The following is a 25,561-nucleotide window of genomic DNA, read 5'->3' on the forward strand; positions in this document are numbered from 1 at the left end:
AAGAGGACAAAACCAAAAAGAGGATACAAGGCATAATGACCATATGAAATGCATTAACACAGTATGTAATTGAGGCTGGTGACCTGTGGAGCTTTAGAAAAGTTTTTGCCACATACTTGAACAAACAATAAGCAGAGCTGTATGCAGCAGCATGCTTTTTGCTTTATCACAGTTGCAAGGATAAAGCTTTCCTATAATGACAGTTTTCTAATTGAAATCTTTGATTTTCTCTGAATTCTGAAGTGTTGCCTAACTTCAGTGACATCACAGCTCAGCTTCACCCAGTGGTTTGATGCTTTGGGATAATTTTTTTTATCACCGTGTCATGTGTGAATCGAGGGCTTCTGAATGAGGGGGAGGTCTAGGGTATAATGGAAGATAGTGTTGACTCAGAGTCGACATTTTATGTCCTTTCCTCAGCATGGGGTTGTTGACACCAAGGAGCCTGCTACAGAACCTTGTGCTGTATATGTCCACATCGTGGTCCTTGATTGTGATGCTGGACGAGATCAATGCCACGAACTCATACCTCCTTGCCATTTTTAAGCAGAAACTCTCCTCTTCCTCTTCTCTAAATGATCAGACTATCCCTGAAAAAAAACCAGGAAAATGTGGTAGGCATATGTATTAGCAAAGGGTACCTCCGACACTGTGATTAGATCACAGTGGTCACGACTATGTGCAGAGTACTGCAAACACGGGGAATCAATGAAAGTGTGTGGGGCACAAAGAACAGTATGTGTTAGTTGAAGTCCAGCCATCATTCTCATTGTGTTGTTGACTCAGTCTTTCTGAAGCAGGTTCTTTGGCAAGCTGTTTTGAACAAGACTTAGATTTGTACCTGATGTGGGGACAAATTCTTTAGTGAGTTCCAAAACATTGACTCTATGCATAGACTGGTGTAAACAAACACTGGTATTTTTGAAACTATGTTAAGAGAGAAGGTAAATGGTAGGCCTAATTTTATAGGTTAAATACTAGACTTCACTTCATCATCTCATTTGCAGAGTTCCTGGGAAAGTAACAGGAGAGATGCATATTTGAAGATAGAGCTAAAATTTCTGTTTTACATGGAAATTTATTATTTTTTAATTCCTTTCTCTGCAATGTTTCTATTATTAACCAAAATCTCTAAAATAGATGATAATATATTGCTTGTGCTCTGCCCTGAAGTATATGTTTAATCCTATCTGTTCCAGAAGTTGCTCCATTCTTGGTATTGAAAAAAAAAATTATTTTATGTCTGTGTGTTCTGGCATGGTCTTTCATTTGTTCTAGTAATCCTTCCATCCCTAAAAAATGCATGAGTCTTTCTGGCACCCATCCTTTTCATTTTTCTGTGAACAGTGAAAAAAAATTGTTTAACTTCTTCAAGCATTTTCTAATTACAGCAGTGGAAAAACTAATTGGACTGTAGTGACATGATGCACTTCACTCTGCATCTTCAGTTATGGTTTTCTCAGAGTTCTGCTTGAAACTCTCTATGTTACTGTTTCAACTATATATAAGCCAAGAATGAAGTATCCTTTAATGTCAGGTATTACTCAGGTAGCATGCAGAGTTTTGACTGAAAAAAGAGTTGGAGATTAAACAGTTTAGATGGTTCATGTAAATAACTTCAAGCTTCTCAGCCTTCTGAAGGCATTAACAGTATTTTCATGTGGAATATTACTCTGATGTATATATGTTTTAATAAAGATAAACATTGTTGTAACTTGAGCAACTGTCATCCTGGAACAGTGAGGAGAAGGAAGTGATTTCTTCATCAACTAGGAAATATAAAGTTGAGTTAAACATCTTTTTCTGTTTTGAGATATCAAGTCCCCTTCAAATCTAGTCTTTTATTTTAATGGGCAAATATTTTAGCTTCTAGTTTGGATCTTAAACTGTTTTGCTAGGTATTAACCTCTGGCAATGAGAAAATCTACATGTACCTTACATTAGTTATTATGCACAACTCTTTGATTTCAAGGACTCTTTGCAGACCAGAAATATCTGCTGTTCTTCAGATACTGTTCTCTTCCTTCTCTTTGTGGTGCTAGGTATTGTTTTCTTGAATTTATTATAATTTTGTCAGCTTCCTAATTAAGGCGGTATTAATTATATTTTTTTCCCCCATCACTTCTGATACAAATTGTATCTAATTTCTAACACCTACACTAAGATTTCAAATGGCAGGCACCAATCTTTTAATAAATTAAATGATTAATGACTCTCAATGTAGAAGCCAAACCCTTGACTTAGGTGTGGCTGCAGCAGAAGCATCTTCTTTGCATGGAATGTTCCAACTCAGCTGGTGTTTGGGATGTTGATGTGTGTTTTCATGGCAAGGCCCCAGCCTGCTGAAAAATCTGCCATAAGATGACTCACAATATTATGACAGAAGGTAGAGTCATTGTATGTTACTTAAAGGGCATTTAATTAAATTTGTTCTTGGTTATGCATAAAACTATTTAATAATGCTATGAAAATGGATATAAAATATATTTATAATACATGAAAAATAGCTTCTACAAAACTCATGTTTTTTCTCTATAGCCTTAAAAAAATGTTTCCATGATGGACGATGCTTTTAAATCTAGTGTTTACTTCAACTACGACAATTAAATCAATATTGGAGGATACTCATCACAGCTGCAATTTCAACAGTTATTATTATTTCCAGTTAGTGGACAGGCATCTCTGCAAGCTTACAGCATGTAAAAATGGCATTTATTTCTATTTAAAATTGCAAAAAATCCCCAATATTAAAACAAAGGAACAGTATGGCAATCAGTGATTTCCTGAGCCATGTTTTTCGAATGCATTTTTCTCGGGCTAAAAAAAGTCCTTTTCTGAGCTCTGTGAGGTAAACTCCTTTTCCTGTGGCTTTGCAACATATCCCTCTACTACTTCTGAAGAGGAAAGGGTGATCCACAGAGGGATCACCAGGCAGCATGCTCTTGCTGTGGTTGGTGGCAGGTGCTTTTGCATTCAAGTGATAATTCTTGTCTTTTCCCTTTCATAAACCATCAGTGGACTTGTTCTCAGTCAGCTGTGGAGCCTTCATCTGATTTAAAAAGCCAAAGGCAAGCACTGTCAAGACAGACATGAATGCCATCTTCTGTAGTATTTTCTCGTAGACCAAGACTTTAGATAAATATAGACCAGTTAATCTATGTCAGTATACTATGTGCTAAGTGTGTAATTAACTGAAAATGGCAGTATTCAGTGCAATTTTCCCTTGTTCTTAAAGTGAAACTGTAATATAACCCAGTGCTGGTAGGAGTTGAGGGATGGGAAAGTATATTTAAAAGGTGGAGAGGCATCTCACAGCGTAGGCTCTGCTTCAGCTGAGTGCCGAAGCCACAGCACTGATGTAAAATGATGTATTATGCAGGAGCAGTTGTTTTTATTGATTTCATTACCTGTATTGCAGTGAGACCAATGTTACCTCTTCTTCGTCTCAATGAAAGCTTTATTCTAAGGAGATTATTGTGTCAGTGTCTCTGCAGCTTGCAGCTTGTTTTCTGGGAATAGTCAAGGCTTTTACAACTTGTCCTTTCATGTTCTGAGAGCTGGCAATTGAACAGGCAGTACAAATGATTATTCTTGGGACATTTTTATCAAGCATGAAACAAATGTGAAGAAGGCAGGAGGAAAAAAATAACCAAAGCAACAGTGTTACGCTTACAAGAACCTGATTCTCTTGTCAAAACTGCTGGTAAAGCAATCTTTATTACTCATACCATCTCCATTAATGAAATGGGAGATGGGGGTGCTCAGTTTTCTTTTCTAGTACTGTCTTTTATTTTTCATGGATTTTCTGTGCTGCTGAGAGCAACGGCTGATATTGGTTTCATTGCATTGTTTTCATTGCACTGGAATTCAGAGAAGAGCAGCGTGAGCTTGATCATGCTCCCACTAAGCATATTGGAAGTGGAAAGCCCCGCTGCCTTAGGAGGATTGTATTGCACCACTTGTGTTTTATTATTAATTAAATGTTCTTTCAAGGCATAATGGGTGTAGTGTTATTATCTGTCTTGTAGACTTCTCTTCAAAAGAGCACAAGGAACACAGTGATTCTAAATGGCTGAAAAGAAATAGATTTTTATTTACAGTGTCCTTGTAGTTGGTTCAAAGATGAGATTGTATTGAGTTTCCCAAAGTTAATACAATTTTGTTATCAAGAGAATTTGAGGTGTAGCCAAATGAAATGTTAACATTCATTTTGAACAATGGTATTTAACAGTTTTATTTCTATGTGTTGCAATTATTTAAAACTTCTACTTGGTAAAATTAAGAAAATACTTTCTCTGGAAACAAAAATGAGAAAATTTAAGAACTGAATTGTTTGCTAAAAGTTGTATGCCAATTTTTTTTTCTTTTGGGGTTTTGTTTTAGGTTTTTTTCATGGTGAGTGTGGTTTTCAGTAGTGTAGGATTTCAGTATCAAAGGCTTCAGACCCTTGTGGCTCTAGTTGACTTCAGTGAGATGAGTTTTTGCTCAGCATGTTTGAAAATCCCTTATTTCTTTTTGGTGGATGGCTGTGAGAATTCCATGTGCTGAAAGAGGGAAGGAGTAACACACTGACAATCACAAGACCTAAAAGCCAACTCCTACATAGAAAACGTAAAGCACAATATTAGTTTTGAAGTTTTACATTAATTTAAAACATTAAAGTAGTGATGCTGGTACAGGATTGGTACAGGATAATACTTACGGGCCTTAAAAATATTTATAGGCAAGATGGGTTTAAGACAATAATTCCATTAAAACATGCTTATTGTGGCTGGAAAGGGAGTTTAGCAGGATGAAGGTGTGGAGGTTTAAGTGCATGGGGCTGAGAGTTACCTATAAAAGTGGCACCAATGTATATCTGAAAGCAGGGCTTCAATGCATTTGAAGAAGACCTTTAAAGCTCATCAGGAAAAGATTGAAGGGATGTTTTTGTGAGTAAGCTTTGTTACTATGTGGCTTCTGACGTGCTGAAGAATTTGATGCAGAATGACTGAAAACTTGTGAAAGTGGTAGAAATTAATTCCCTCCTGTAAAAGACAAAAATGAATTTAATGCCCTCAAGGGCAGTAAAAGGACAAGGTGTTGTAATACCATGTCGATGCAAATGAATAAATATGCTTAAGAAAATAGAGGTGTATATAAGGGATGGCTGGAAACCAGTTTGTAGATGAAGAACTGAATGTAATAGTTTTCTGTTGCTTGTGTTTCTCAATTAGCAGTCGTCTCGGCTTGTTCACCTGATTTTAGTGAAATCCTTTTTTAATGAAAACTGTTGCTGTATCCATCTATGTTCATGGTTTGATTTACCAGTACAGTTTATTTAAAACTGGTAAAGAGTTGTAACCAAGTGTTGCTGTTTTTATTTGACAGGCCGGACCTGATAGACATGAGTACCGTTGCTGTTCAAAGCAACCTTGCAAATTTAGAACATGCTTTTTTTGTAGCAGAAAAACTTGGTGTTGCCAGACTTCTGGATCCTGAAGGTAAGAGAGCTGCAGATGGCTCTGTTGCAAAACCCCCAACACTAAAATAAAATCCAATCTGCCTGCAGGTTGTAGCATATTTGTGGGCATTCTTACAACTATGTGATAAAGCACTGTTCTGTCTTGCTCTTTTAGATGTCGATGTTTCCTCACCTGATGAGAAGTCAGTAATAACTTATGTGTCATCACTTTATGATGCATTTCCCAAAGTACCAGAAGGTGGTGAAGGCATCAGTGCAAATGTAAGTAGAAGACCACTCGTGCAGTGTGTGAGCTACATTAATAAAATTCTGAATTTCAGATCCAGAATGTTAGCTAGGTCTTCCATAGGACTGTCGTCACACTTTTCTTTGACATGGTCTTTCTAGGCTGAGATTTTAGAGTCTTAGCTATTTCATATAATGGACATGAAAATATTTGTGCTAAGAGCTTAACTGTAAACAATGTGTCTGAAGTTGGAGATAGATTGAGTCAAAGTTCTTGTTTTTCAGTTGTGGATGTATAAATTACGCCAGCTTGAAATTTACTGATCTAGAAAATATTTTGTTTTCAGTAGAATTATTTGGGACCAAAACTGAAGACTGAAATCATATATTTGGAAACTTGAACTGATCTCTAAAGAGAAAATTAATATTGTTTCAGAATTGTAGGATTTCAAAAATCCATTTTATTTATGTGTGAAAACTTCAGCCTTCAAAGCTGAAGCAAAAAAGAGCTCTTAGATTATTTTAATCTCTTCTGTAATCTGGATTTTGCTTTGTCAGGATGTTGAAGTCAAATGGGTTGAGTATCAGAATATGGTGAACTACCTCATGCAGTGGATCAGACACCATGTGACAATAATGTCTGACAGAACATTTCCCAACAATCCTGTGGAATTGAAGGTGAGGTGTGGTGGTTTAAACTCCTTGTTGGAATTACACTTTATCTTACTGACTCAAAGCATACTTGAACAAATGACGTGCTTGTTGATTTATACAATCAAGTCAGCTGTAGAACAGTACTACTCCTTAACCTTTTCAAAGTATAATCAATACATTGCTAGCATACGAACAATCAAAAGGAAATCTTTAGCTTGTCACTGATTGTTTTTTGTAGAACTCTAGTAGAACAGTATAAAGATAAACTTGTGAAGTATATTAGGAGAGGGTTTAGAGGCTAAAGTTATATTTGCTGTAAGTAAAAGTCGATGTTATTTTTCATGTTTCTGTAGGCACTTTATAATCAATATTTACAGTTTAAAGAAACAGAAATTCCACCGAAGGAGACAGATAAATCAAAAATTAAACATCTATATAAACTGCTAGAGGTAAGTTTTAACATGCATTGAAATGTATAGAAGTTACTTTTCTGTGACTTAAAATAACAAGAGCATATGAATTGTTCAGGTCTGGATAGAATTTGGACGCATCAAACTTTCTCAAGGCTACCATCCAAATGATATAGAAAAAGAGTGGGGAAAGCTGATTATTGCCATGCTGGAAAGAGAGAAGACCCTTCGGCCTGAAGTGGAGAGGTATGCTAGTGAAATTTGACAGGCTTTGTTAATATATTTTCTGTTGTTTTAACCCATATTGAAATTCGTAAATATCTTTTTCTATGATAATGTCCATATTATTTTTCTAGATCAAGTATTTCTGCCTTTGTTCAAGGTCTGAAGTTCTCTACCTGCTTGAGGCAGGTCCAGACAGAAACAACTTTGGTGGTCTCAGAAGGTTGTTATGAGCAGCATCTGTGCCTCAGATCATCAAAGCACTTATATGCATATATAACCACTTCCTTTGTGCAGTTAGTCAAAGCTGGGTTTATATCACTTCACTGTCTCCTTTCAACTTGATTTCATATGAGCACCATCCTCATTCTTCACATGAAATGTGTATTTTTCTTGGTGCACAGCACTGTAGGATGACATCCTGTGTAGAGGTTGTTTAAAAAGTTAGTGGTACTCAAGAGCACACCACGTGTTTAGATGTGCAAAGGCATAGTAGCCTTCTGTGATAGGCTGTGTGACACTTCTGTACCTCACTGATAACGTACTGAGCATAATTAAAGTTGTGATGCAGTCTGAGAGCATTTTTTAAATGGTATGTCTTTTTACGTTCTGTGGGAGACACAGGTGCTATCCAGTCATTAATTAAAAAACCCTCTTAAAGTTAAATGATTTTTGGGGCTTTTACCTGTGGGTAGATATAGACACCTGGATCTGGATTCATTCTGCTTTACTTTATGCATCCAAAGGAGACATCTCAGATCGGAGTCACTTTCTAGAGAATCTTGTTGCTGACTTTCTGGTGACAACAGGATGACCTAGCTCTCTGAAACTAGGTGTGAAGAATCCAGACCATTGTATAGGAAGTCCTCAGCAAGAGAGATTTCAGTCAGGACATCCCAAAGATAGTCAGAGTTGATTAAACGTGTCATGCTTACAAAAGCAAGAGCATGACTGAAATGGCAGATTCAGTAGGAGGTGCTGATTCACACACCTTACTGTGGAACAAGTTCCTATAGAGGAATACAAAGTTTTCCACACAATACTGAGTTTTCCCTCTTAAGCAGGGCACAACACTGGAAAGCAGCAGCAGAAATACAGCCTGCTAGATCTTGTAGGTTAATCTGTCCCAACCTGCCAAAAGCAAAGTGTCTGGCTTCACCAATAGAAATTCTGTTCATACTTGCAGAAAGCTGGATTATCTTTGTTGAGAATGTGTGTAAATGACTTTAGTTTATTTCTATTTTGCTCATATGGGCTGAGCACAGATAAACAAACATGAACTTAACTTCCTTCCCATATTTAAGAAAGGGTAAACAGACTTAAAAGTGACAGATCATATGGTGATAGTCACTACATGGCATGGTCACTGTAAAATGAGAGAGAGAAAATTTCATTAAGTGATTCTGGTTTAGTCACCAAGTTAAAAGTATTGATTGATGTAGACACAAGAATATCTTCCATGTTTGTTGCATTGGTTACCAGTGCATCTTATCATTATGAGGTGTTAATACAGCTGCTGGGGTGAAATTTGATTGTGGCAAAAATGTGACTTCAGCCAGTACTGAAATCTGGTAAGTAATAAAACTTTGCCTGCAAGTCTGGTGAATACATCTCAAAGTATCAACACAAACAGACAATGTGTGTGGCCTGATTGGTGTATGGGGTCAAAATTAATATGGTGTCAATGAGGAGGGTGCCAAACTGAGCTCTAGTTTGCAAAGCTAGCAGAGTTTGGCATTGTTGCAGGGGTGTGTCTGTGCCTTTGCCGAGCTCTTCTGTGTAAACAGTCATCTTATGGAATGGGTGGGGTTCTTCAGGAATCCTAAAAGCAGGGGGTGAAATACTGAAAAAATCACCCCATCCCAAATTCTGAGTTAAAATGTAAACTTAAGAGCAGTGATCAGATTTTTCTTACTTATTTTGTGGTCAAAATAGCTAGAAGCAATTGGCTGTGAGTGTGGAAGAAGATGAAGGGAAATTTTCAGGAGGACAGTGTAGTGGGACAGGATGGTTAATGAAGATGCATGCTTGGACAGTGGAGGAATGATGGTAGGTTGGATGGTGTATAGGTTGGATGGTGTATAGGTGTCCCAGATCATATTGTTACAAGCTGATTAACCATGATACTCCCCCAGTTTTATTGTGCAGTTATATTTGAAGGAAAAGGAGCACAGCCTGAAGGTTACTTGTACTCTACTGTTGAGCGTGGATTTCTTTCTTCACTCTTTTTTGAAGCTTTCCACTGAAGAGTCTGAGAAACACTGCAAAGAGTTCTTTTAGTTCTTATTTGGTTTATAGTTATCTAGTGACACTTAAATAAAATATTTGGTGTGTCTGTTTCCTAGAGACGCCCCACTGTTGCTGCCTAGTCTGTACTTGCAAAGCTTTAATGCAAGGTAGGGAAGCCAAAAGCAAGGTAGCGTACATAGCCCCAGGTAAAATCTTTTGAAGAGCTGGCAGAATATTAATTGCTGGGTTTTAAATGTGCATACTGAAGCCTATATAAAGGAGGAGTCTAGGTGTTTCAAAAGCCAGTAGTGGAATTTCATCCCTAGAAGCTGTACATTTTGCAGGAGTTTTATCTTAATTTTTCAGCAAATGCAAACAGCCAGAAGAACTGTGCTCTGGATGTAAAAATGAATAGCAGTAGTTACAGCTATCATAGCAGTGATTCGCTGTTCAGCAACAGCACTAGTACTCGAACCAGCGTTGACTCTAATGAGAATTTCCTTTCTGTTAATTGTGGTCCCACACTGATTAAATCTTGTATAAGCTTTGGTAATGGAACCTTAGGAGGGAACAGGTAACTTGGCATATGCATTTGTGCTTTGTGTTAGATGCTGTTGATTAATTTGTTTGTTTTTAAAGTCATGCAACATGATTGTAAATATAAATAACATAGTACTTGTTTATTTTCCTGAAATGCTTTGGCATCACCTAGGTTGGAAATGCTGCAGCAAATTGCAAACAGAATTCAGCGGGACAGCCGGAGCTGTGAGGACAAACTGATACTTGCCCGGAATGCTCTGCAGTCTGTAAGTCAGTCAGTGATTTTACTTGTCTGTTTTCACAGACTTATAGAAGTAGAATGGCAAAAAAAACTTAAGGATTTGTGAGGGCGACCTTAATAGTTACTACTTTTATTTTCATTGGACTGTTAGGGTAGCATTTCTTCAAGAAAATACCACAAGTTGCCTAGAGTGAGTTCTGTTACTGTTTGGTTTTTTTTTATCTGTAGTTAGCTAAAATGCTTTACAATTGTTTCAAGATCAAAGTAAGTTTTTAGAAAAGAAAAGGAATTCTTAGAGCTGATGTCTCTTTGCTTTAGCTGCGAGGCCTATGACTTTCTCTTATTTATTAAGGACACCAAGCGATTGGAGTCGGGGCTCCAGTTCCAACATGAAGCAGAGATAGCTGGGTATCTTCTTGAATCTGAGAATCTTCTCCGCCAGCAAGTGATTGATGCCCAAATTCTTATTGATGGAAAATACTATCAAGCAGACCAACTTGTTCAAAGGTACTTTACAGTACATTTGTGTGAATAGATAAATGTCCCAAATACGGATTCCCATTATGGACCAAATTTTCAGTTCTTTATGCATAAACTTTGTGGTCTGTCACTGGGCACGCAAATATCAGGTATTCCAATGGGTACATTACCCACAAATGTTGAAGACAACAGGAGCTATTTGTACTCATTTATGGAAATGAAGTAAACTCCCTGAACATGCCTTAGTGTTTAACGTTTACTGGATATCTGTGTGTAAAGATGTTAGCTTGCTTTATTGCACATAAAATACATTTACAATTTACTAACTTTGATTTTTTAAAAGGAGGCAGGATTCTGGTGACAGCTGTAGGTGTATTAACAGGTAATAAATGGGGTAACATTAGGTTATGTGCAGTAGTTTGTACAGTGTTGGCAGAAAGAAGCATTTAATCTGCATAATTCAGTTTTATGAAGAACTGGCTCTGAAATTTTTTTTGGGATTCTTCCTGGACTGGTTGAGATGAAGCGCGTAACTCCTTGGCAGTGAACTGCAGGTGTTTGATCTACTGCAACATGTAGTATCTTGTAAGATTTCTGGTCTGCTGATTGATTGTTCCCTGGAATTGTGTATAGTGCATGTTAGTACCCATAGCATTTTTTCAGTCATTGCCTGATTTCTGCATTTGTTATCTGTATAGAACTGTAAGCTGACATACCCTGTACTTTCTGATAGAAACACTTATTTATAAATATTTAAGTGCAACTAAAGTGTAAGAGATTGTGAGTTTGTATCACTATTCAGTTGATCATGATAAACCTTAATCATAAGCATTCATTGGGGGTTTTTTTTGAATTTTATTTTAACAGAGTTGCAAAACTTCGTGATGAACTGATGGCCATACGGACTGAATGTTCTTCCGTGTACAACAAGGGGCACGCACTGACCACAGAGCAGACAAAGCTGATGATATCAGGAATAACCGAGAGCTTAAACTCAGGATTTACAACAAACCTAACCCCTGAATTAAATGCTGCAATGACCCAAGGTTTAACACCTACTTTGACTTCTTCCAGTTTGACATCTGGCCTTTCATCAGGTCTTACTTCCAGACTGACACCAACCATCACTCCCACTTATCCACCAGGCATCCCACCACGGTTAATTCAGAGCTACGTGACAGGAGTAGACAGCGGGGCTCTGCAAACACTCAAACTGATGCAAATCAGAAAACCCCTTATGAAATCAGCTTTTGTGGATCAGAATTTAACAGAAGAAGAGGTGAACATGAAATTTGTCCAGGACCTACTGAGCTGGGTGGAAGAAATGCAGGTAGAATCTTTGCAGAAACAGTCCACTTTTAATTATTACGTTTACTTTTTGTACATCATGGCTAATCTTTTCTTCCTGTTTGTAAGGTTCAACTTGATAGAGCAGAATGGGGTTCAGATTTGCCAAGTGTTGAAAGCCATTTAGAAAATCACAAAAATGTCCACAAAGCTATTGAGGAATTTGAATCCAGCCTTAAAGAAGCCAAAATCAGTGAGGTACTGCACCATCTTCTTTATTTCTTTGATTGCTTTCTTACTGGGTGACCCATAAACTAATGTTGAATTTTAGAACTGTGTTTGGGTTTCATAGTCTTACCTTTATTTCTGATCTCTACATGACGTATGATGAAATCAGAATGATTTAACGTATCTAACCTTTTTATTGTCTTTTGATCTCATATACTAAATACAGATCCAAATGACTGCCCCTCTTAAACTCAGTTATACAGAAAAACTGCACAAACTGGAGAGTCAGTACTCAAAACTCTTGGTAAGTTTAGTCATACCTTTTCCATGTTCAGCTTTTCAGTGTGCATAATTTCTGATAAGGGATGAGCTTTAAATTCTGATTCTTGTAAATCTTTTTCATTTCCTTTTGATAAAGAACACATCAAGAAATCAGGAAAGGCATCTAGATACTCTTCACAATTTTGTGTCTCGTGCTACTAGAGAGTTGATATGGCTGAATGAAAAAGAAGAGGAAGAGGTTGCATATGACTGGAGTGAAAGAAATCCCAATATAGCAAGAAAAAAGGAATACCATGCAGTATGTATTGCTAGTATAATCCAGAGGGAATTATTAAGTAATCTTTAATAATTAGAGAGAGCTCTAAAACTTTTTTTTTGTCTGAAAAAAGGAATTAATGAGAGAACTTGATGAAAAAGAAGAAGTTATAAAATCAGTACAAGAAATAGCTGAGCAATTGCTTCTTGAAAACCACCCAGCCCGGCTAACCATTGAGGTAAGTTAGTAAAACCAGCACCAAAACAGACAAAGTTTTGGGATTTAAAAGAGCGGAGTTTTGGGGGAAAAGAAGGGAAGTGCAAACTTAGAGAAAATTGAACAAGACTCTAAATAAAGGGGCCTTTTAAAATTTCCTCTTCAGCATCTCTGTTGTGTTTATTTTCCAGTTTCCAAAAAGTAAAAACACTTTTATAAAGTTATGGTTACACCTTGGATTGCTTAGATGAAATCTAAATGTTTCTGGTTGAGCAATTAACTTCTAGACTTGTTGATACAAATTGCATTGAAAGACTGAGGACACAGAACAGTCCTTACGTGGTTTCTGCCCTGTTGGATTGAAAGAAGTTTCAGTTAGGGCTTTTCTCATCACTTACTGTATGTGCAGGTTCCTATTATGATTTAGGGTTGGTTTCATAACTTATTTGTCAGTGAATTACGAAACTTGATTGGATGTTAAAAATCTGACTGGGTGATGTGATTTACTTCAGGCTTGAATCTAGCTCTATGTTATAGGTAAGCAATTTACAGAAAATTTATTTTACCTGTTGTAGGGTCATAACAGGTTTTCAAAGGAGAATGTAAAACACTTTTCCTTGTAGACCTTCAAGAAAAGAGTAGATACAGACAGTGAGTGGTAAAGACTGAAACAATAAAAAGCTGATTTATTATAGAAGAATGAAAAAAGTCAGAGGGAATGTATTTTTATTGTTCTTCAGCTCTGCGAGTTTACATCTGCAAAAATGGGAAACATGAAGAAAACTCCTCCCTTCCTTCCTTCTCATGACATCTACTTTGAATAATACATGGCATTTTATGTAATGTGGGCAATTCTATTCTTTAAAAGTATAGGCTGCTCTAATTGGTGTGGTGTATAAATACACTAAGGATGCATGTTAGGAATGCAGGCCATCGCAGTGACAGTGACTGTGCAGGTTATTGCTGACTCCAATAGTGCTATCCTGGGATATTTATAAAAAATATCCTTTAAAAAAAATACTTTTCTACAGAACAATATATGCATTAATGCATCAATTTTAAATTCCTGGAAGGCAATGGACAAACAGTTTTGAGCTGGGAATGAGAGGAATTGAAACCCCGGGATTCGGGGTGATTTCCCGCGGGCAGGAGCGCCCCCTGCTGACGAGGGCGGGTGCGGCGCGGCTCCTCGGGGCTCCCGCGCTTGGCGTTCCTGCGCGACTCCTGCCGAAAATCGGGTGTCACCCACGGTCCTGGGGGTGGGTTCTTCATCGTGTATGCAGTGCGACTTTAATGTACGAGGCAAGACTCCAACTGTTTTGACCGAGTAAATAGGGACACAGAGTTGTAGATGAGCTTAGACTGGAGGAGTGTCAGGAGCTGTACTCCAGCTCTTGCTGGAAGCTCTGGCAGGGATTTGTTTGGCCAAAATATGACCAGGCCACAGGATGGCGATTTCACAGCCCCTCTGGGCAAGTTTTGTTATGTTTGACTATGCTGTAGTGACAGGGTTTCTTTCTTACATCTAATTGGAATTTTCCTTACTGCAGCTTGGTTTTCCAGGGTGAAGTGATCAGATTTACCTGTGTTTGCCACATTCCTTTTGTGTTTTCTAAATTCTGTAAAGGTATGCAAGTTTTAATTTTAATTTCCATTTGTAAAATACATCTCCTTTCCTTAAAGGCCTATAGAGCTGCAATGCAGACACAATGGAGCTGGATTCTTCAGCTCTGCCACTGTGTTGAACAACATTTGAGAGAAAATGCTGCATATTTTGAGGTAAGAAAGTAAATCAATCAAAATGTGAAATGTTTTAAGTTTCATCCATAGTCAAAAAGTTTCACGAAAAGTGCTAGTTGTTCTCTCATAGTAATTGTAGAATTAACATTTGTCTTGTACAATCATTAGATAATAAGCCATGCTCCCACAGTGTTGCCACAACTCTGTTTCTTCTCTACAGTTATATCAGTTCACAGCAGATGACAATCTGGCCTGAGATTTTTTCAGTGTTGCAGCTGCAAGTTGAGACTCTGAGATGAGACCTTGTTCTCTCCCTGTCGTGCACAACTGCTGTCAATAGAGCTTCTGTGGCTGATGCAGCATGGAGGGTGGTTAGTGATGGCCACAGGAGAACATATTCTAGATGATTATTCCAGGACTACTCAAAGCAAATGGAATGTGCAGCATTAATAATAAACAGAGCAGAGAACACCCTGAGAGCAGACACATCCAATGAAACACCTATTTGATTATCTCATTGTCACCCATTCACATACTCAGCAAATGATGCAGTTACTTGCATGAGCTGGATAGACAGAGGAGTTTTTTTGTTGGTTTTGTTTGTTTGTTTTAAAATCCACTCATTTAAAACATTTAAATGATTAGGATGAACCTTAGTGTCTTCTGGGTTGCATGATTGAAGAGAAAGGGAGGTGATGAAGGCTTGAGATGCCTTTGTACTGAGAAGGATGAGAACCCAAAGTTAGGGAAGGGACATTGGAGAAGACAAAGCAATTTGAGCTCCTAGTGATAGGGGGAAGAAACTGGAATTCTTGATTTAAGAAATGAGGCTTAAGGCACAGAATGGGATTTCGCTTCCCAATCATGCCTAACCAGGATCCTTGTTTGGGTATGCAGATACCCTTGCAGAACTGCCAAGTGTGGCAGCTCATTTCTCTTCCTGCACAAAATGTTTTCCCCAGCTGTGTTGCCTGGATTTTGCACCTAGTTTCTACAATTTGTAGGCTTTGTCTGTGCTTTCTATATGAAAGTAATTGAAATTCCAAGGAAAGCAAGATTCACTTAATAAAATTTTTTCATTACAGGAATGGTCATTAACTGTAGGTTCAATAACTGCAGAATTAATTTTGCATGTAGCTTGTACCAAGAATAACTGGTGTTACAGTGTGTGCCTTTTTGAAGAGTACATTTAGGCATGAGATCATGAGTGGTTGAGTGTGGTAGAGTGGTCACTTCAAGCAACGAGAAAAGGTTGTCTTAAAAGACAGCACTTCAAAACTTCATTGTGGCTGATTCTGTATTTTTAAAGTTGTTTAAAAATAACCCAGATAATTATTTCATCCTAGTTTTTCAGCGATGCCAAAGAAGCTATGGAATATTTGAAGAATTTAAAAGATACCATATACCGAAAATACAGTTGTGATAGATCAAGCAGTCTACATAGGCTGGAAGACCTTGTCCAGGAGTCTATGGTAAGATCTATGGTAGGATCCTATTAGCAGGAGTTAAAATAAAACAAGAAATGTGTAGGTTATAGTAGGATATAAAATGTGTTAATATTATTCCTTTAAAGTGAAGGAAAAACTGTTGATTTTTCAGAACTTATAAATAAATGACTATTTTTCATAACTTTCAAATACAGTTTTATTTATTTATATTTACAATACCAGGTGTGGGAAGACAGTGGCTTCAGAAAGATACTTTGTTTTTGTAAAATGTGTTACTTTTAGGAAACACAGTAGAAGGAGTCAGGGGGGGAAAAAAGGGTAACAGGATCAAAGAAGCAGTACTGTATTCTGGACATCTCTTATGACGTATTCTTTTCTTAACTGTTCTAGGAAGAAAAAGAACAACTCTTGCAGTATAAGAGCACAGTAGCAGGCCTTGTGGGAAGAGCCAAGGCAATAATTCAGCTGAAGCCAAGGAACCCTGACTGTGTACTCAAAACATCCATTCCAATTAAAGCCATCTGTGACTATAGACAAATTGAGGTTAGAAACTAACATTTCCTTAAACCAATTACAGATGTAAGAATTCAGCTAAAGTTTCATTAATTACCGTGTTCCTGGAGAAAGCTGGGCTGTAAATTTCTTCCACCCTAGTAAGCAAGACCAAATCCTTGGGTTGGAACATTGGTTTTGTTGTTCTGTTGCTTATTTGTTGACAGCATTTGCAGAAGTGCTTTGTACAATTATTTTGTAATGCTTGGCTCATCAAGTTATTCTGCTTTTTTGTTAATACTAGATAACTATTTACAAAGATGATGAGTGTGTATTAGCAAACAACTCCCATCGTGCTAAATGGAAAGTCATTAGCCCAAGTGGTAATGAGGCCATGGTTCCATCTGTATGCTTTACAGTTCCTCCACCAAACAAAGAAGCAATAGATACAGCTAACAGGTAGGGACAAAGTAAAACAACCTATTTTCTATTAAAATCCACTTACATGAAGCTTGGGTTAAAAGAATATCTCACAGTTGGGGTTTTTTTTGTTTGTTTGTTTTTCTTTTTCTGTTTTCATGTGTTACCCTGATCTGAAGTTGGATTTTTTTTTGTTTCAGAATTGAACAGCAATTTCAGAATGTTCTGGCCCTTTGGCATGAGTCACATGTAAACATGAAGAGTGTGGTGTCCTGGCATTACCTGACAAATGAAATTGAAGCTGTTCGGGCTGGCAATGTTGCCTCGGTAAGTGTTATGACTAGGAAGCATTCACTGGGAAGTCATAGGATGCACTTCTCAGGAATCAGTGATTTGCAGCAATCCACATCTTCCTGGGAGTAGCTGGCAGCAGTGGCCAGTGCTGGGTACTGGTGTGGAATGATCTGCCTTGCTCCAAGCAGTCTTTATACAGCTACAGCTGGGTAAGGAGCAGAGCAATGGAAAACTACCTGCAGCCAGGTCTCCTGTTGTCAGCAGAGACCTCTTAAAAGCAATGAGCAGTGACTAAATTCTGAATTTTGTTCTACAAATCTATGTTGAAAATATCTGGGGAGATTAACTTCATCTGGCTAAGGTTTATCTTCCTGAAAACCCCCATTATTTCCTCATAACAACTGCAACTGCATCTTTTTAATAGCAATGGAACAACTGTGAAGCAACATTTAGTCTTTCAAGGTGAAGGCAGCTGAAAACTCATTGCACATAATGCATTTTTTCGTTCTTATATGTATCTGTAACTTGAAATTTTAAATAGCTAGTTAGGCCCAATTTGTCAGAAATGGAATAGTGATATAGATCAAATTATGATTCTTTCTGGCTAAAACTGTGTGACGTCACAGACTGTTACAAATAATATTTGCGATACCCAAAATGACATTTTCCCACCTAATTTATCACTGTTACTGTTGGAAAGAGGAATCTGAGATAATTCTTGAAGTGTCCCTACTTGTCCTTGCTGTTGTTTGTTGCTGCATGGCATTAGATGGGAGAAATGAAGTCTGATGTAGGGTTGGCTTAACACAGCCCATTCCTGATGTGCAAGATTGAAAAGGATTTTATGTTGAGTGTCAATTATCAGCTGTCAAGTGGACCTACAGCTAAGGAACAGCAAGCTTTCAGAACCTCAATTCTTTGACTTTACCATCTTAGTATTTGATCAGTATTGCTTTTTGATAAAAAGCATTACAGGAACTGTGTGAGTGATGCACCATTGCTGACTGTGCTTTGAGTCTATAATCTGTTTCAGATAAAGACAATGCTGCCAGGTGAACATCAGCAGGTTCTAAGCAATTTACAGTCCCGCTTTGATGATTTTGTGGAAGACAGCCAGGAGTCCAAAATCTTTACAAGCTCCGATACAACACAGCTGGAAAGGGAAGTTAATGTTTGCAAGCAATACTATCAAGAGCTTCTCAAGTCTGCAGAAAGAGGTAAAACTTAGCTTAGAACAGTAGAAAGATGCCCTTATGAGAGAGATTTTGTTCTTGATCTTGAGATCTCTTTTATCATGTTGATACTGTTACTGCCTGTGTTCTTTTGAACAGTCATTTTAACAATGCAATTGCATTGTATAGAAGCTCTTAATATTTTTTAGAGTTTGTATATATTGAGCTATGTAAAAATATTGGTGTGTTACATAATATACAGAATGCTACAAAAAATTTACACTTAAGAATTTAATATGTGCGTTACATCTCACTGCTTAGTTCTGTGTTCCTTGTATTTGAATGCTGGAAAAACAACTTGGTTACTTTGTTGAGTTCATAACAGAATTAGAACTTTTTTCACCCTGTTAAGGCAAGGAAAATGTCATAGCTTTTTTCCTAGCTCCACAGGATGCCTGTAGTTACTGCTCTCTTAACTGTAATTTTAATACAGTGAGAATGGAAAGCTTAAAATATCTCTTCTGATTTACTGTTGAGTAGCTGATGACTTAAAGAAATACAGTAGTGCAAAGCTGATTATTTCATTAGCATAGTTCACTTCAAGAAGACGTGGTGCCCTGTGCACCTGAAAGAGAGGATTTAATGTGCCTGATACCACTGAGTATAGCAATGTCTCCATAGAGGTAATGCCTTTGCCTGTGCCGAATGATGACAGACAGGAATTTTTCATGTGTGAGGAGATGATTTAATAAAAAAAAATTTAAGAGTTCCTAAAATTTGCCTTAATGGAAATTGATGGCATTTTGGCCAGTCATGAAAAGACCTGTAGAGCAATGACTTTATAAAGTGTGAGAAGTTGTGGTGCAAATGACATGATGACTTTGCTGGCTAACATGTGCCTTAATTCTTTCAACAGAGGAGCAGGAAGAATCTATTTACAATCTGTACATCTCTGAAGTCAGAAATATCAGACTACGACTGGAGAGTTGTGAGGAGCGGTTAATACGGCAGATCCGGACACCAATGGAAAGGGATGATGTACATGAAAATGTGCTCAGGATTTCAGAGCAAGAGGTGAGCCTTTGAGGAAGTCTGTTTTACTAGGAAAAGTTTTATTTACAAAACAAACATATCCCGACTTTTAAGTGTAAGCCAGGAAGGTTTGCAGTGTACCTTAAAAAGAGAAGTAAAATATTTAGCTTGTGTTTATGAGAAAAAATATACTGATCAATGGCAACTCCATTAGTTTCCCTATTACACATGTGTTTCTCTTTAATTTTTTTCAACGTTGTCCACATCAAAAAAGCAAAGGAGGGCAGATCTGTACTCATAGTGATATGTAGAATATATATCAGGTTGATGGAGGATGAAAGTACTATCAATCACCTTTCATTTTACAGAAACTGAAGAAAGAACTGGATCGACTAAAGGATGACTTGGGAGTCATCACAGATAAGTGTGAAGAGTTTTTCAGTCAAGCTGCTGGTTCACCTTCAGTCCCTACTTTACGCTCTGAGCTCAATGTTGTTATTCAAAACATGAACCAAGTTTACTCCATGTCTTCCATTTTCATAGATAAGTACGTACTAGGCTGTCTTCCATTGCATGTTTTAGTTTACAGTTTTTTCTTAAATTAAAACTATTTGTATGAATAATACTGATCAAGGAAAAGGGAATTAACATTTTAACATGGTATAAAGGGGGTACCCTGTGACATGAAAAGGCTGAAAAACACAAGTGTGTTGAGTGTTGGTATTGATGGTTCAGTTAACAGGGGGTCACTCTTTTTCAGATTAAAAACTATAAATTTGGTGCTGACAAACACCCAAACAGCAGAATCATTAGTAAAACAATATGAAACTAAGTTGTGTGAAGAAGAGGCAGTAACGGCTGACAAAAACAATATTGAAAATCTGATGGGTACATTAAAGGTAAGAGCTGGCAGATGCCTTTTCATGGGCAAGTAAAAAAAAAAAAAGACAAAAACCATCTGTCTTGTAACACCTGATTTGGTTATGCTACACTGTACAGTGTATCAAACATTGGCTTGTGTATTTAGTTTTAGGAGGTATTAGGATTGACATTTCAGAAAAAAGTGGCAGCTTTGGAGTACTGGGATTTGGATATTTTGAAAGCATGTTCCTGCTGTTGCAAAATGCCTTGAAGTATCTGAACTTCCAAAAGTGGCACTTGCTAATGCTGCAGTAAGATTTTCTTTTCTCTTCAGAAGGTAGCATATACTTGAGGTAACATAAACATATATTTATGTTATGTAAATTTGACCACAATAACATTCTTGCTACTGCTTTGGTGTGCTAATCAGGGTTCTTAGGAAGTTTGGCAGATATCTTTGAGAAATTTGAAAGATTGAAGTTCGGCATTTTTTGTTTGCTGTATATAACTCATTTTGATATTGCAAATTATAAGTAATGCATTTTTGCTTGGGATGATGATTGGGATCTGCCAATAATTTGTTTTGAAAGCTGTAGTTTACAAGGTGAGTGTGTTCATTTGATGTCTGTGTTTTGATCTATGTGTTGTGGGGATTGCTGTTACTTAGAATTATTTTGCGGTTTATTGCTTCACACCCATTCCGGTGCTACTTGAGTATTTGAGCAAGCAGAAGTAAAATATTAATTAAAACATTTTTGATTGATTCATTTATACATTTTACTCAGGTAAAATACTAATTTATAAAATAGCATCATAATTTAGGAGTTATTTAAAACTTTTCATTTATCACCTACTAGCAATGGAGATCTGAAGTAGATGAGAAAAGACAAACATTCCATGCCTTAGAGGATGAACTGCAGAAGGCAAAGATGATCAGTGATCAGATGTTTAAAATGCACAAGGAACGTGATCTTGACTTTGACTGGCATAAAGAAAAAGTTGATCAGTTGGCTGAGCGGTGGCAAAATGTTCATTCTCAAATTGAAAATAGGTTTGTATGATTTTTTTATTATAATCTGTTCATGTTTTATACTGTTTGTTTTTTTTAATTTCTGAGGAAAAACAATCAGAAATTAATGTTAAACCAGTTCCGAATAGTTTTCTGAACTGTTTTTGGAATGTGCTGGGATGAAGACCTTTGTTGTGCAGTTGACAACATTGCTTTACTTTTCCACTAGAAATGTCTGTGACTATTAAGCTCCAAAAGATGAACAAGATACAGAAACTTACTACTTATCTTTACACAGTAAAGATAAATTTCTTTTTTCTTTAAAAAAAACAAGCCTGCAGAAATGGCAGGCAGTCATATGGAAATACCATCTGTTTCTCCACATAATTAATTCTGATGGGCTAAATTGATGAGCTGATTCATTGGTTATGATTGGGTTCATGTTAATTTGCTTTTAATTACTCAAGTGTTGAGTCTGGAAGTTCTTAGCTTCCATTGACTTCTGTGATAATTTTGGTGCAATAACTTTTTGGTGAAGTGCCTATTTTTTTAAATATCCAGTAGAGATAGTGCTCTAAATTCAGCCCTTTACTGTCAAGTTGATACTGAAAAAATTTGCTCAAGTGCACATGCCTACACAGATGTGCAGATACAGCAGAACACACCCACCCGTATTTCTGAAGGACATGTCCATATATGGCATTCCTGGAAATGCTTTTTTTCTTCAGCCTCTACAGTTCTATTTCCTGTATGTAAAGGAGACTGAAAGAAAAAGTATGGGCAAGTTGAGGAATTCTCTACTGTACAGTCTGAATCTGTTTCCTTTAAAATGTACTTTAGTTTGTCATTATAGAAAGCCTGAACAAGAGCATTGAAGATAGTGCTGTTGATGAAAAAGTTCACACAACCACCTGTGGCATTTTTGTCCTCTCTTTCTAAGGGGTGAACATACATTTGGGTGCAATATTGAAGTTATTCACTTGTAATTAACTAGTTTAGTTGTGTCTATTTAACATTGCTGAAAGTTAGAAGGAAGATGGGCAAAAGGTGACTCACTCAAAGCTGGCTGCAGAATGGCTGGCTTAAGTTCCACCTCTGATTTTTCGTCAGTGTAAGTGTGGCAGAATTTAAATGATTAAACAGTAGTTTTATGAGGTACTGAAGTGTCCTTATTTCTTCAAGAGAGTAAGTATGAACTACATGCTCTCCTCCCAGGACTGTATCCTGAACAGAAAATGCTGAAAAATGATTTCTAATACATAGTGGCTTCTGGTGTACATAGGACAGATTGTGGTAACTGCAGCCCAGAGCTGTAAACAAGCTGCTTTCTGCAAGTATTATCTCTGCTTCTTCCTAGCGGCTTGACACTGATGATCATTACACAAAAAGTATGTACAAATATTGGCTGCAGTTATCATGATCCTTTCCCTTTTTCATGGTTATTAGCTTTGAAACATGCCTAAGTATGAAACCTGGGCAATAAAATTTCCTTTCCTGGCTCTTTTTTAGTCTCCTTTTGGCATCTTAAGAACAACACTAGAGCAGTTCAAAGTATGCATTCCAAAACAAACTGTAAAAGGTTGTTTAATTAGTATGTTTATTCTGCAGTGTTGAGTGGTCATATTTATATGATATTTTAAGTAGACTCATAGAATATCCTGAGTTGGAAGGAACCCACAAGCATCATCAAGTCTTAACTCCTGACTCTGCACAGAGCAGCCACCAAAATCACACCACAATAACAAGTGGCAGTGTAAGGATCATGGAAGAAAATCTGTCAGTATTTCCCTCAGTGTGGAAATGACTTTAAAGAGATACACAAAACTCTCTTTTCAGGTCAAAAACATGATTTAAAATTAGATGTACATGTTCAATTACTTTTGCACATTAGCATATTTACAGGCTTTAGTTTAACTCCTGCTGTTTTGTGGGAAGCATGGAGAGTATAGTGAACCACTACTTGACTCCAGCACGATACACTCCTCCTTGATGCATAGGTCACATTTGAAATACTCTCACTGTAACAAAGCTGACTGCTGTAGCAGAGCCCTCCCTCTTTCTTGGAGTATCCTGTGCTTGTGGAGTTTCAAGCAGTTGAACACACTAATGAGGGATATATAGAGTTTCTTGTGGAGTAGGATCTCTCCTGGATGTCCTTTGTGACAAATGGAAAGACTTCATCAAACTGGGAGCCCTGATGTTTGAGAAGTGAATTTGCTGTTTAATTTAGTGTTATTTTAGTAGGTTTATACTGTGAACTGTAGCAGAGCTAAGGCATTTGAAGCCTTTAAAGCTGTATTTGCCGTAGTGTTGTAGTTTTTGTCTTTAATAATCATCTTTTCCCCTTTGATTTGTCTTCTAAAATAAAATCAGGTTGCGTGACTTAGAAGGTATTAATAAATCTCTCAAGTATTATAAAGATACTTATAATTCTTTGGACACTTGGATTCAACAAGTGGAAGATACTCAGAGAAAGATTCAAGAAATACATCCTGAAAATAGCAAAGCGTTGGCTAAACAATTGAACCAACATAAGGTATGAAAGGGATGTCATTGTGGGAAAGCACTGCTGTAAGCACTGACCAACGAATTACAATACCAGTGATCTCAGTCTTGTTTAATTATATGAGGGGCTTATATCCATCAGCCCTTACTGTAAAACTCCCAAGTAATCACCAGATTTTATGATTTTGTGTTTATAATGCAGCCATGAATACATCACTCACTGACTATTGTCATTTTATAGACTAGATTGTTTGGTCCTCAAGGTATGCAAGAACATCAAAGCCTTAAAACTTCTGGACAGTCCTTATCACATAATTTTATATTCAGTGGGTTTTTTTTTTTTTTATTTATGGATGTAGAAATACTTTCATGGAAGCAGAGCTAAATGCAACATCTGTCTCCTGCAAGAAAGAAATACAGTTTAAATAGACAGGATAATAAATTATATGCATGAAAGGATATATTTCTGATTTTGTTTTAAGTTCATTCACCAACTATTAAACCTGGCAGGTTTTTTCACTGCTTCTGTACTGTGAACCTGATAAAGCTGAGGACATAGGCTTGAGCATAATTACTTGTACACACGTGGATAGGAGCATGTTAGATGTTAGATAAAGTAGATGTTATTGTAACATCTATTTATATTAGACACTGTTAGATAAAGTAGAAATGTTAATTATAATAGTAATAAAAATAACTTTTTAAGGTGAAAATGTACATTCGTATTTTTACAGATGCTGGTTTCTGAGATTGAAATGAAGCAAAGCAAAATAGATGAATGCCAGAAGTATTCAGAACAATACTCAGCTGCTGTGAAGGTAACAGTTACATTACACTTATAATCCTATTTTTTTAGTGTCACTATCATGTTTAATGCCAACAATTTTGTGTATTTTCTCTTCTACAGGACTATGAGTTGCAGACCATGACCTACAGAGCTATGGTTGACTCCCAGCAAAAATCTCCAGTAAAACGCCGAAGAATGCAAAGCTCATCAGACTTCATTATTCAAGAGGTAAATGGGTTTCTTATGAAACAGGAAAATGTGAGTCTTTGCTTAAAACAAAGTAAACACAAGAATTCAATTTTGGATTTATTAATGATTAAATACGGTAATCTTAAAAAGATTGTTTTTTTTCTCTAGATACATGATATAACAAATATTCTCATTTGTCATGCTGCATTTTGGTAACAAGACAGTATAATGCAGCTGATTAAAACAAGTCACCCAAATTATAAAAAACTGTTTGAGAGTTGTGCCTCAGTAAAATTGTTTAGAACTACCTCTGGACTGGATCTTGATAACAGTAAACAAGAAGTTCATCTTGACCATAGTAAAACCTTCTATATCAGGACACTTGGATAGATTCTAAGGCAAATCAGCCTTGTTTGGGTGAGAAAGATAAATCTGTCTCCCTGACACCTGTTAGAGAGAGGAATAGTGACAAGCATGGCTTGCCCCTCTTAAAACCTTTTCTTACAGGGGAAGAATCAAGCGACTGTGAAGTCAAAACATTGTCTTCTGTTTCTTTTCCTTATGGATCTCCTCACAGATCCTTAGGATATATTTATTCAAGTGCACCTTGTTGACAGCAGTGAACTTTGGAATCAAAATTAGAACTTTGGATTCCACAATCATAATTTTGAAACCAAAATCAGGATAGGTTCTAGAGCAGTATCTATTACTTCTTTCACACTTAATGGGAATGTTTACCTCTATGACACCTACCCCCTTTTTTTGTTTCTCTACAGTTCATGGATCTACGGACTCGGTACACTGCTTTAGTGACCCTGATGACCCAATACATTAAGTTTGCAGGTGATTCTTTGAAAAGACTGGAAGAGGAAGAGGTA

General features: G+C 37.0%; 1 protein-coding gene across 11 annotated transcripts in view; it reads left to right on the forward strand.

Moving 5' to 3' along the window:
• DST (dystonin) overlaps positions 1-25,561 on the forward strand; it is a 258,304-nt gene that overhangs the window by 102,738 nt on the left and 130,005 nt on the right. For 10 of the 11 annotated variants that reach the window (XM_082277170.1, XM_082277160.1, XM_082277169.1 and 7 more), the window contains 26 exons: positions 5,371-5,483; positions 5,619-5,725; positions 6,248-6,367; positions 6,697-6,792; positions 6,872-6,999; positions 9,917-10,010; positions 10,338-10,492; positions 11,333-11,795; positions 11,882-12,010; positions 12,207-12,284; positions 12,399-12,560; positions 12,652-12,756; positions 14,418-14,513; positions 15,821-15,946; positions 16,313-16,465; positions 16,719-16,873; positions 17,035-17,161; positions 18,162-18,345; positions 19,217-19,374; positions 19,701-19,879; positions 20,093-20,231; positions 21,051-21,244; positions 23,576-23,738; positions 24,442-24,525; positions 24,615-24,722; positions 25,460-25,558. In XM_082277170.1, the coding sequence (XP_082133296.1) occupies positions 5,371-5,483; positions 5,619-5,725; positions 6,248-6,367; positions 6,697-6,792; positions 6,872-6,999; positions 9,917-10,010; positions 10,338-10,492; positions 11,333-11,795; positions 11,882-12,010; positions 12,207-12,284; positions 12,399-12,560; positions 12,652-12,756; positions 14,418-14,513; positions 15,821-15,946; positions 16,313-16,465; positions 16,719-16,873; positions 17,035-17,161; positions 18,162-18,345; positions 19,217-19,374; positions 19,701-19,879; positions 20,093-20,231; positions 21,051-21,244; positions 23,576-23,738; positions 24,442-24,525; positions 24,615-24,722; positions 25,460-25,558 (3,715 nt within the window). The remainder of the gene's footprint in view (positions 1-5,370; positions 5,484-5,618; positions 5,726-6,247; positions 6,368-6,696; positions 6,793-6,871; positions 7,000-9,916; positions 10,011-10,337; positions 10,493-11,332; positions 11,796-11,881; positions 12,011-12,206; positions 12,285-12,398; positions 12,561-12,651; positions 12,757-14,417; positions 14,514-15,820; positions 15,947-16,312; positions 16,466-16,718; positions 16,874-17,034; positions 17,162-18,161; positions 18,346-19,216; positions 19,375-19,700; positions 19,880-20,092; positions 20,232-21,050; positions 21,245-23,575; positions 23,739-24,441; positions 24,526-24,614; positions 24,723-25,459; positions 25,559-25,561) is intronic. The other variant, XM_082277168.1, reaches the window with a different exon arrangement.

Source organism: Coloeus monedula (genome assembly GCF_965178545.1).
Source record: "Coloeus monedula genome assembly, chromosome: 2".
Lineage (NCBI taxonomy): Eukaryota > Metazoa > Chordata > Aves > Passeriformes > Corvidae > Coloeus > Coloeus monedula.